The following is a 12780-nucleotide window of genomic DNA, read 5'->3' on the forward strand; positions in this document are numbered from 1 at the left end:
GACTGGCCCTGCCCGAAACGTCGATTTTCCTACTCCTAGGATGCTGCCTGACCTGCTGTGCTTTTCCAGCACCACTCTGATCTAAACCCTGGCCCTGATCAGTGGAAACCCCAGAATATTTATGGCAGTGCCATTGAATATCATGAGTAACTAATTAGATTTTTCCTTGAAGGTGGTCATTGTCTGGCACTGGTCTGGTGTAAATATTACTAACCATTTATCAACTGAAATCTGAATGTTATACAGAACTTAGTGAATGTTGATACAGACTGTTTCAGTATCAGAGGGATTGCAAATAGCATTGAACTCCTTGCAATCATCAACAGACATCTCCACATCTGATCTTGAGCTGAAGGGAAGTTTGTTGAAGGAGCAGCTGAAGATGTTTTGACATTGGACATTACTTTGAGGAACTCCAACAGCGATGTCCTCTGGCTGAGTTGACTTACCTCCAACAACCATAACCATCTTACTTGGGATGGTTGTTCTAGCTATGAGAAGTTTTTACCCTGATTCCATTGATTACAATTTTGCAAGTGTTTCTTGATGTTATATTAGGACAAATACTGCCTGCTGTCGAGGCCAGTCACACTCACCTCGCCATTGGTTAGGGAATTGCTATTTCTGATGTTGAAATTCATGTCATCCTTTGCTGTAGATTTGCCTGGTTGAAATCTTTAGGTAAGCTCTCCTATGCCCTACATGAAACCAGGGTTGTCCTTTAGCTTGATGGTAATAATTGAGTGGTAAGATATGCAGAAACATGAGGTTACAGGTTATAGTTGAATAAAACCTGGTGGTATTGATGGCTCACAGTGCCTTGGGAATGTCCTATTTTTAATCTATCTGTTCTGAAACTATCTCATTTAATATATTATTAATGCCACACATCGCAACAAAACACTGCAATATGTATGCTGTGGTGTACAGATGCATTTTAGGTCAAGTAGGCCAGACTGGGTCAGAATGAGACAAAAAAAGTTCCGATGCTTGAATCCAAGGTAGACAAGCAGGAGGCTGGAAAAACAAACAAGCCAGACAGCATCAGGAGGTGGAGAAGTCAATGTTTCAGATGCAACCCCTCTTCAGGACTGGGTGAGAGTGTAAGGGGAGCTGCAGATAAAGGAGGGGGGTGCGGGGTGGTGAGGTAGGGATAGGTGAACACAGGGAGAGAGTCCAACCTGGTTGGTCAACGACAGGAATGAATCTAGTTGGGACCTAAGGAAAGGTCGATCAGAGGAATGGAAGGGAGGGGGAGGGGCTGGAAATCAAATCGGGGAATGGGAAAGGAGGTTATTTGAGTCGTCTCGGCTGTCAGCTGCCCAGGCAGAAGATGAGGTGGTGTTCCTCTAATTTGCAGTGGCAATGGAGAAGGCCAGGGGTAGTCATGTCGGAAAAGGAGTGGGAAGGGGAATTAAAATGGGCAGTGCCTGGGAGGTCAAGTCAACCCCTGTGGGCCTGCCTGAGATGCTCGGCGAAATACAGTCATCGTCATAGAGATGTACAGCATGGAAACAGACCCTTTGGTCCAACTTGTCCATGCTGACCAGATATTAATCTAGTCCCATTTGGCCCATATCCCTCTCAACCCTTCCTATTCCTCCACCCATCCAGATACCTTTTTAAATGCTGCAATTGTACCAGCCTCCACCACCACCTCTGGCAGCTCATTCCATACACACACAACCCTCTGCATGAAAAAAATGCCCCCTACGTCCCTTTTAAAACTTTCCCCTCTCACCTTGAACCTGTGCCCTTTAGATTTGGATTCCCCTACCCTTGTCCGTTATGATTTTATAAAATTCTGTAAGGTCATCCCTTAGCCCCTAATGCTTCAGGGAAAATAGCCCCAGCCTATTCAGCCCCTCTCTCTAGCTCAAACATTCCAAGCATCCTTGTAAATCCATTTTGAGCCCTTTCAAGTTTTGCAATGTCTTTGCTATAGCAGGGAGATTAGAACTGAACACAGAATTCCAAAAGTGGCCTAATCAATATCCTGTACAGCTGTAACATAACCTCCCAACTCCTGTACTCAATGCACTCAAAGTGTACCAAATACCGCCTTCACCACCCTGTCGACCTGCAACTCGACCTTCAAGGAACTGTGAACCTGCACCCAAGGTCTCTTTGTTTGGCAACTCTCCCCAGGACCTCACCATTTAAGTGTGTAAGTCCCATCCCGGTTTGCCAAAATGCAACATCTCTCATTTGTCTAAGTTAAACTTCATCTGCCTATCCTTGGTCTATTTGCCCATCTGATCAAGATCCCTTTTGTGTCCTCAGTTTGTTTGGTCTCACCAATGTAGAGAAGACCATATCAGGAGCATCAGACACAGTAAACCAGATTGGAGGAGAGGCAGGTGAACCCGTGTCTCACCTGGAAGTCTGTTTGGGGCCCTGGGTGGAGGTGAGGGAGGTGGTGTGCCAGCAGAGTTTGCATCTTTTACAGTTGCAGAGGAAGGTACCTGGGGGTTTTGGGGGGGTTGGTAGGAAGAGTGGCACGAACCAAGGATTGGCTAAGGGAACGGTCCTTGCGGAAGGCAGAGAGGGGTGGGGAGGGGAAGATGTTCTTGGTGGTGGGGTCTAATCGGAATTGGTGGAAGTGTTTAAGGATGAAGGTCAGAATGGCAGATTACTTTCCCCAAAGGAAAACTATAAATGAATCAAATGGGTTTTTTCATTAACTTGGTAGTTTTATAATTTTGTATTAATACCAGATTTTGTAATTAATCAAATTAAATTTTCTTTAGTTGTCATAATCAGATTTGAACTCATTTCTCCAGGTCTCTGGCTTACTAATCTAATAACACCATATGCTACCATTCCTAGGTAGTGTTGGAAGGTGTAGCTGAGGTAGAAGTTTGGCTCTCACCTTATTGACTGGTGCAAGCTTGAGCAGCAGAATGGCCTACTTCTATTTCATGTGTTCTTAGGTTGTAGAGATAATCTTCAAATACTTAATAAATTTCTGATGATGTATTCTCCAATCCAGTAAAAAATTTGAGATCAGAGTGTAATTCTCAAGTTGTTTTTCTGTTACACAGCATAAGAAGGAACGCAGTAGCTCGGTGCTATGGCAGATGAGACGGCAGCTGCTGCTGGAACTAATGGCAATTCTCCCGACGGTCAGCAGTGGTCGCATTGGTGAGGATACTGCAGACACTGACATGGAACCTAATATTTCGGTATACTCAGCACTGAAGGAGGAAAACGTGGTGAAAGCTAGCGCAATGTTGCGGCTCTACTGTGCACTGATGGGAATCGCTGGACTCAAGTATGAACTGCGATAGTATATGAAAGGTTTTTGAGCAGGTGTTGTTTTAGGGATACCATGTGTAGGCTGGTGACATAGCATCTCTAGAAAAGGAAACCAGTATGCAGGTTAAAAATGTGAATTCACATTTCACCGCAACAGTTAATAGCTTCAGAAGTTTTTTTAAAAATGCTGTTAATTAGAAACAAAAATTTCTGTAACCAACCATTGCAACTCAGTTTTGACAGTTAATCATGTGGTGTTTGTTGGGAGAGATCATAGCCGCCTTGTACGTATGAATTTTTAAGACTTCTGTGTTGTGGGTCTGTTACTTTGAAGTTAGGATATGTCATTGGTGAGACTGTACACGTAAAGGATCTAACAAGCCAGACAGGGCAGCATGTTCCAGCCCCAAACTCTAGACTATACTGTGTTAGCTGATGCCTGCTTGGGTTAGTGATGGGGTAATTAGTTGTGTAATCACATGGACCAAAGAGAAGGCATTTAGCTAACAGACCCAAATGACCATTTCTATCGGAAGTCCAATTCTACTTCATGTGTCGTCAGCAGCACTTTGTGTTTTCTGCAGTATAGAATTGTAATGCCTTGTGTGATATTGTCAACTAGGCCAACCGATGAAGAAGCTGAGCAGCTTTTACAGCTGATGACAAGCCGCCCACCGGCAACTCCAGCTGGTGTCCGCTTTGTGTCTTTGTCCTTCTGCATGCTGCTGGCATTCCCCAGTTTAGTCAGGTAAGTCTCTAAAGGAGGAATGGAGTGTTGGTGGTGGAGGTAATGATAAACTCAGTCAAGGTCCTTGTCATAATGCATTACTTAGTGACATCCTTCCACAGGTGTGGAAAATCTTGTTTGAATAAGATCAGACTTAGCTGTAAATGAGCAATCATAAATGAAAAGACCATCTTGGAGTAAATTATATAAGAATCCATGCCTGCAAAAGATAAGGGAAGGAAATTGACAGTTGAAGGAAAACAAAAAGCAAGTCCATCAGTTGTAACACAGCAATGGATTTGACATTTGGTTGTAAATATATTTGCTGAACAGAATTTTCTGGTAATTAGCTACAGATTTATCTTTCAATAAACCTTGTCATCAAGCAACAAGGACACAACACGCCTTGATAATCTGCATTCACACTTAGCAGTTGTTGACAGCACCGAATAATTGGAAATCAACATTGTAGACACAGCCGGTAAAATGAGGGAACAATATTTTATAACTCTTGTCTAATCCTTAGTTACAAAGGATGGTCTAAACTACATATTTATCCTTGGGTTTACAGTCCAATTTCAACCTTTTGATTCAGTTACAGTCCTGGGATCACTTTGATATGTGGTCTCCATTACAACTTATTTGATTTCTGTAACAATTAACAGTTAACTGACCAGTTAATACAAATATGTTCTACCTGATTTACAGATGATATGCATACTTTTGAAATCATATGCCATATATATGTGAACTGCTCACTGCAAGAGCCGATGCAGACATAACACAGTTCCACCATATTTTCCCAGAACCCGGCATGCTCTTCCTTTCTAGATAACATTTCAGATGTCTTGATTAAATCTGCCTCCATGAACTCGTGAGTCGAAAAGTGTGGCGCCGGAAAAAGCACAGCAGGTCAGGCAGCATCCGAGGAGCAAGAGAATCAATGTTCCGGGCATAAGTCCTCCACAGGAAGGATTACAAACCTGAGAGAGTGTTATGCCCAGGTTTCAAAGTGGCTGGATTGGAGTATCATTGACTGGTATCTTGGGTCAGGTTAACCAATCATGTCCTTCATGCAGAGTGAGACAGTTATCGGTATGACTGACCCAAAGAATCTCTGCCTCTTTGAAAAAATGTACAGCTAAGTTTACGTGTCTACAAGTACCTGTACAAAATAGCTGACTGGTGCCTTTTTCAAGACTGACCAAATGAGCACATAATTCTGCAGTTCTTATGGCCAAGGTCAAGATTTCTTTTCCACAGTAGCTGCTCAGCTATGCTGAGAGACCCTGATTGTATTCTATTTGAATGATTATTGGCTGAAAATTGCTTTTATGTGAATCTGCAACATTTCTTCAGTTTTAATTTACCAACTAATATTGTGTGTTTAAATCCCTGTAACAAAGAGTACTAAGCTAATGCTAAGATTATTGGTAGTGTAGATGAGCAGAGAGAGCTGAGTCCATGTACATAGATTAGACTACCTACAGTATGGAAACAGGCCCTTCGGCCCAACAGGTCCACACCAACCCTCTGAAGAGATTAGATTAGATTATCTACAGTATGGAAACAGGCCCTTCGGCCCAACAAGTCCACATTGACCCTCTGAAGAGCAACACACCCAGACCCAGTCCCCTACCCTATATTTACCCCTGACTAATGCACCCAACACTATGGGCAGTTTAGCATGGCCAATTCACCTGACCTGCACATCTTTGGATTGTGGGAGAAAACCAGAGTACCCAGAGGAAACCCACGCAGACACTGGGAGAATGTGCAAACTCCACACAGACAGTTGCCCAAGGTGGGAATCAAACCCAGTACCTTGGCACTGTGAGGCAACAGTGCTAACCACTGAGCCACCCAGGTTGATAGGATTGGTAAGAAGGCATACGGTGTGTTAGCTTTTATTGTGGCTCCGAAACGCAATCACTCTACCAAAGTCCTACTGCAGCAGTACAAAACTCTGATACGGCCGCACTTGGAGTATTGCATACAGTTCTGGTCAGCACATTATAGGAAGGATGTGGAAGCTTTGGAAAAGGTTCAGAGGAGGTTTACCAGGATGTTTCCTGGTATGGAGGGAAAGTCTTATGAGGAAAGGCTAAGGGACTTAAAGCTATTTTCAATAGAAGAAGGTTGAGAGGCAACTTAGTTGAGAATGTAAGATAATCAGAGGGTTAGATGGGTTGAACAGTGAGAGCCTTTTTCCTCAGATGGTGATGATTAGCATGGCGGAGGGGGGGTGGGGGGAAACATAGCTTTAAATTGAGGGGTGATAGACTTAGGACAGATGTCAGAGGTAGTTTCTTTACTTAGAGTAGTAGTGGCATGGAATGCCCTGCCTGCAACAGTCATAGACTTGCCAACTTTAAAAGCACTTAAATGCTCATTGGACAGACACAGGGATGAAAATGAAATAGTGTAGGTTAGATGGGCTTTAGATTGGTTCAATAAGTCGGCGCACCATTGAGGACCGAGGGCCTTTTCTGTGCTGTAATGTTCCATGTTCAATGTACCTACTAACCTCCTTCTAGACAGTGGGTTAGAAGGAGCTGTCAAGCTGTACACAGTGCAAGAAAGATTGTCCTGGGCAAAACCCCTTTTTGACCTGCACTGCCAATGAACAAAGTCATGAGTTGATCATCAAAGCAAACAACAACAACTCTTTAAGAAAAGTAATCCAGTGTTGGAAGCATTTTTAGACCTTTCTACAGACTGAGTCCTATCTGAATTAAAGTTTCTTGTTAATTTATCAATTATATATGATCATTGATAACCATTGTCAAAGTGGTGGGGGAGACGAGGAGGAGGAGGTCCCAAAAATTGCTAATGATGCAGGTTTGACTTCTGTGTTCAGAATTTCACATTACAAATAACTTTTTTTTTTTCAGTACCCCTGAACAGGAGCAAATGACTGTAATGTGGTTAAGCTGGATGATCAGGGAGGAGGCATATTTTGAGAGGTGAGATTCACTGTTGGGTACGTGCTTTCAGCCTTTAACCGGTAAAATGAACTGTGCTTAGAATTTTAAATTAATGTGAACTTGATCAGGAGCAGTTGAAGTGTGATTCTAAACTATACCCTGCACACTTCCAAATGACCAAATTGAGCAATTTTTGCAGAGCCAGAGAGCAGCGTTGCAGTTGTTGTGTTGTGCCAGATGTGTCAAGTAAGTATGAGAGTAAGGAAATGGTGTCAGCGAAATGATTCTCTTTCCAACGGCCTGAGCTGGCTTAGAAAATAGGGTCATGTGTTTCACCGTATTGTCCAGATCTCAAATTTCACAATGAAAGAATTACGGCCTATCCACTACAATTGGCTGGAGTGACGTAACTTTGTTTTTTTGTGTAATTTCAAGTACCACAGGGGTCTCTGCTTCATTTGGTGAGATGCTGCTATTGGTTGCAATGTACTTTCATAGTAATCAGCTCAGTGCCATCATCGACTTGGTCTGTTCCACTTTGGGTATGAAGGTAAGTGTGCCTTTATCCTTTTTCCTGTAGTAATTTATGGGAGTTGAGAAAATAAAATCAGTTATCCTTTAGCTGAAATCTTTTAAAACTTTTTTTTTCAAGCAGCTACTTGTATCAATACATTAACTTTTCATTCTGTTCACCCATAACTGTCCTTCACTTGTAAGTGACCAACCCATGTTGCAGTTGAAAGCTTTTCCCTTTGTCAGGGTATATGTAACATCTGAACGAGGGCCAAAGGTTGTGCTGTAACATTGGTGCAAATATTGAAAGTTTTTGGTGGTGCTATGGCTGTTAGGTGTAATAATTTCCAGTTGTTCATGACTAATATTTAAACTCTATGTGTTACTAATAAAGTACAAAATAATTGGAAAACATTTGTGACTTTTTAATATAAAATAGAAACTGTATTTTGCAGGGAGGGAACAGGAATTACATGATGGTAGGATGTTGATGTGCTATCCTCAAGTGGTAAACATCAGCGTTTTCAAGATTTTCCTTTTAGCTAGTTTTTAATTTTGCCTGTTCCACTGGGAATAAAAATGAGCGTGGAATGAGAGTGTGGGTGCATTTTCCTCTCCTACCCTGAAAGAGAGATCAATGGAAGCATGAGTTGAGCCATCTGAGTTCTAATTCCTCCTTGTCTGAAGCTGATTGTAGCTTCCCAGAAGCAGGGAAATTGTCTCCCTTCAGACTGAAGGATGGTGCAATAGCAAAAAATGTAATAGATACGCAATGTGATTTGAAGAAGAATGTTGCAATAAAATAAAATATTATTCAAATTGCATCTTCAGCATACAAAAGTGAAGATAAAGAAAAGGGTAGCAAATGAGAGTCACCAAAACATTAGCTAGAGGTGGGTGTTAAAGGTTTTTGGAAGAGAATAGTAAATTGGAGAAGTTTTTGAATTTGAGACACAGATAGCTAAGACATGCTGCTAACTGTGGGGCACAAGGAGAGGGCACGTCAAAATAATGGAGAGTTAGATACAAGTAGAAAGGGCAGCAGGGCTAGAAAGGTTGATCAGTTTGGTAAGGTATATAGCCCCAATGGGACTTAAACAGAAGGATCATCAATTTGAACTTAATATAGTGGGATCAGGAGCCAGTGTAGTTCAACAAAGTTACAGATGCAAGGTTTGTAGCTCAGGTTGAGGTTTAGCGTGTAGGTTTGCTCACTGAGCTGTAGGTTTGATATCCAGACATTTCATTACCTGGCTAGGTAACATCATCAGTGGCGACTTCCTGCTTTCTATTTATAGCTTTCTCCTGGATGGGGTTCCTTGGGTTTGTGATGATGTCATTTCCTGTTCGAACTTATTACACCCTAATAAGTTACAGATGTTGAATTCGGTATGAGGATATGGGTTTTAGATTAGCTCACATTTGTGAAGGATATGACGTCAGCCTGAATAGCATTGGAATAACAATGTCCGATAGTAACTGACATATGTGAAGGTTTCTCTGAAAAATAAATTGTCTGCATTGTCCATGAAGGGAACCTCCCTTCACCAGCGGTTGCTTTGGACATATCAGCAATATGAAATCAGAAAATGATTCATAGATAATACATTTGTAGATGGAACTTTGCTTGTTGGGGCCGTTTTGCAATGGTGCTGCTGTTTTTGGTCTTGTTTTCTGCATTAAAACTAACAATAAGCACCTTTTTATAATGTCTGTCTTAGATTGCCATTAAACCAAGTTCACTGAACAGAATGAAAACCATCTTCACACAGGAAATATTTACAGAGCAGGTAAACCCACAGCTTGCACATATTTTTTGTCTTTGCATTCATACACAAGGATGATTTTGGTAAAGTTTTCAATTCTTTTCTATTCGAATTATAAATCATTATACTTGAGAATTTCACCTATACTCTCTTCACTTTGCCTTGTTTCTCAGCAAATGTAGGAAAAAGAAATTGAACTTGCACAGGCGTTATAACCTCTCACTGAAACATCAAAATGTGTAAGTTTGAGGACCTATGTCATTGAACTATGTGTAAAAATGCCCTCCCCACTCTGATACAGCAATGAGCTGAATAACTAGTTAAAAACAATGACTGCAGATGCTGGAAACCAGATTCTGGATTAGTGGTGCTGGAAGAGCACAGCAGTTCAGGCAGCATCCAAGGAGCAGTGAAATCGACGTTTCGGGCAAAAGCCCTCCTGATGAAGGGCTTTTGCCCGAAACGTCGATTTCACTGCTCCTTGGATGCTGCCTGAACTGCTGTGCTCTTCCAGCACCACTAATCCAGAATAACTAGTTGATCTGTTTTTGGCAATGTTGATTTGAGGGAGCACCATTTTCCAGGAATGATTTGAAATTGCTGTGGGATATCGTAATCTTAAAAAATAGAGTTAATAGGACTTCAGCTTAATATCTTCCAACCTAGAGCATTGCCTTTGCGTTCCAATATAGTTATTATATATGACGATGATACACTGATAAGAAATCTCTACTTTTCTCAGTCACCTAAGCCATGCGGATCCAATTGGTGCCGGTTTCAATCCTGATATTGAGTTAACTGATTGGTAATGGGGCAACATTGTGGTCACAATATTAAGCTTGCAAGGGGAAGCAGTGAACTGAATTCTCACACCTGTGTTATCCAGTGAATCTCACATGAAACCTGTATATGATTAGTTGATTGGTGACTCACTGTGCTGTTGGTCTCAGCTTTCCTGTAAACCACTACCACCACCACCACAACCGGATTGTGTTGGAATGTTTTCACAGCATGAGTGAGAAGTAGTAGGTGTAGACTAGAAGGAAAATCTTATAAAGTTGTAATTGGACACAAACAAGTATGAACTGTCTACGAATATAAATGGCTTTACCTTTGCTTGTGTGGGAGGCACAGTGTGAAACACAGACAAATTCAATAGAAACATTTACTTTTTTAAAAACATTAAGTCTTATGTAAGAAAGTGCAAATGCCACCTAGTTCCCAGTGCCCAAACACCAACTAGGTAGGATATTTTAATCAACTGGGAAACCAAAAATGCTTCCTTCTACACCAGTGCTGAGAAATACAAGTTCTTGCTTTCTATATTGTCTTGTTAAAGATTTTTGCTATCACCTTTTTTGTTTAGTTATGTATTTACAGTCTGTGTGAAAATGCAAAAATGCCTTTCATTCTGCCTCTGTAACCCCATCCTACTGAATAGCATTTAGCCCATAATGTTAGGGATAGTATATTTAGCATAAGATAAGGATTAGCTCATTACATTATCCCAACTCTATTCTGTTAGTCATTTTCAGGATGGAAACCTGTAACTAGTGAAATGCCACAAGTATCAATGGAGCCACCATTATTTACAATATATGTTCATGAGATTCACGATAGCACTGAATGTACTATTGCTAACAAAATTAGGTGGAAGGCAAGTTGTGAGGTCCACAGAAGGATAAAGGCAAGTGAGTGAGCAAAAATTTGGCAAGTGGAATATAATGTGGAGAAATGTGAGGTTTTGCACTTTGGTGGAAAGAATAGAAGAGCGGAAAATAGGAAAAGTTTATGGAAAGCTGCAACAGAGGAGGATTAGGGAGTCCTTGTGCATGAATTACAAAAGGCTAGTATCCAAGTTAGTCGATAATTGGTAAGACAAATGCAATGTTGTTCTTTATTTCAAAAGGAATGAAGTGTAATAGGGAAGTATTGCTAATCTATACAAGGTAGTAGCTGGAAATGTGTTGCTGGAAAAGCAGGTCAGGCAGCATCCAGGGAACAGGAGAATCGACGTTTCGGGCATAAGCCCTTCTTCAGGAATGGGGAAGAAAGGCTTATGCCCGAAACGTCGATACCCCATTCCTGAAGAAGGGCTTATGCCCGAAACGTCGATTCTCCTGTTCCCTGGATGCTGCCTGACCTGCTGCGCTTTTCCAGCAACACATTTCCAGCTCTGACCTCCAGCATCTGCAGACCTCACTTTCTCCTCAAAGATTTCAACCTACTGCGAATCCTCTTACAAGGATGCCTTCCTTGAAGAAGCTCTCTTCCTCCCTCTACAAACCCCATTCCTGAAGAAGGGCTTATGCCCGAAACGTCGATTCTCCTGTTCCCTGGATGCTGCCTGACCTGCGCTTTTCCAGCAACACATTTCCAGCTCTGATCTCCAGCATCTGCAGACCTCACTTTCTCCTATACAAGGTAGTAGTCTGACCACACCTGGAATTTTATGAATAGTTTTGGTTCCCTTATCTAAAAGATATACAGGCACTGGCAGCAGTCCAGACAATGTTCACTAGGTTGATTCCAGGTATGGAGGAGTTTTCCTGAGAGGCAAGGTTAAGCTTGTAGTCATTGGAGTTCAGAAGAATGAAGGGAGATTTGATACCAATAAAATTCTTACAGGACTTGACAGGATAGATGTGGAGAGGTTGTTTGTGCTTGTGGGAGGACCTAGGACCAGAGGATGTAATCTGAGAGTAAGGGGTCATCCATTTATGACAGATGAGGAATTTCTTCTCCAAGGATATTCTACCTGTGGAATTCTTTACTACAAGGAGCTATCGATGCTCAGTCATTTCATTTTTTGCAATGTTGAGATAAACAGACTGATTTTTTTTTTTCATCAGTAAGAGAAACCAGGATTGTGAGGATAAGGCATGGAAGTGGAGTTAATCAGATCAGCCATTGAGTGATGGAGCACATCTAGTGGGCCATAGGTCTCATGGTGTTCTAATTATTTTGTGGAATATCCAGCTGTTAAGAGAGTACATTTCCAGAACTGCTGGAGCCTGTTCATAATCTGTTATTGGATCTTGCGTAGTAATGCTTTACCCTGCTAATTCTTGTCTGGCCAGTACCTCAGCACTTTCTGGGCGCCTAAGGTCAGAGGGAAAGAAGGATGACAAATAGAAATCTCCTTGGTACCATTGTGCAATGCAAGATGTAGGATAAATTTTGATACTGTACATTTTAACAAATGAGTTCAAATTTTAACATTCAAAGTTAATCACATTCTTGTCATTCTTTCTCATTCCAGGTAGTAACTGCTCATGCTGTACGTGTACCTGTAACCAGCAACCTGAGTGCTACCATAACTGGGTTCTTGCCTATACACTGTATTTACCAGTTGTTAAGAAGTCGTGCTTTCACTAAGCACAAAGTTTCCATCAAGGTAGTGACATGCCTTTTACAGCATTTCTTATTTTCAGAAATATCATTTCTTTATATAATATGGACTTGTATTTTGCCTATGACATTCTATGCAGTTAGTTTATTAATGTAAGATTCTTTTTATTATTATTTGAGATATTGATGGAGGAGGGAAGGAGATTTCAGACACTCCAGTGGCCAGAGTCAGCAAGTA

At 41.4% G+C, this 12780-nt stretch overlaps 1 protein-coding gene across 4 annotated transcripts in view; it reads left to right on the forward strand.

The window, feature by feature from the left end:
* Window positions 1–12780, forward strand: part of ints2 (integrator complex subunit 2) — a 65782-nt gene that overhangs the window by 26127 nt on the left and 26875 nt on the right. For all 4 annotated transcript variants that reach the window (XM_043718109.1, XM_043718112.1, XM_043718111.1 and 1 more), the window contains 6 exons: window positions 3045–3274; window positions 3881–4006; window positions 6880–6951; window positions 7348–7462; window positions 9147–9215; window positions 12454–12588. In XM_043718109.1, the coding sequence (XP_043574044.1) occupies window positions 3045–3274; window positions 3881–4006; window positions 6880–6951; window positions 7348–7462; window positions 9147–9215; window positions 12454–12588 (747 nt within the window). The remainder of the gene's footprint in view (window positions 1–3044; window positions 3275–3880; window positions 4007–6879; window positions 6952–7347; window positions 7463–9146; window positions 9216–12453; window positions 12589–12780) is intronic.

This window comes from Chiloscyllium plagiosum, chromosome 28 (genome assembly GCF_004010195.1).
Source record: "Chiloscyllium plagiosum isolate BGI_BamShark_2017 chromosome 28, ASM401019v2, whole genome shotgun sequence".
Classification (NCBI taxonomy): Eukaryota; Metazoa; Chordata; class Chondrichthyes; order Orectolobiformes; family Hemiscylliidae; genus Chiloscyllium; species Chiloscyllium plagiosum.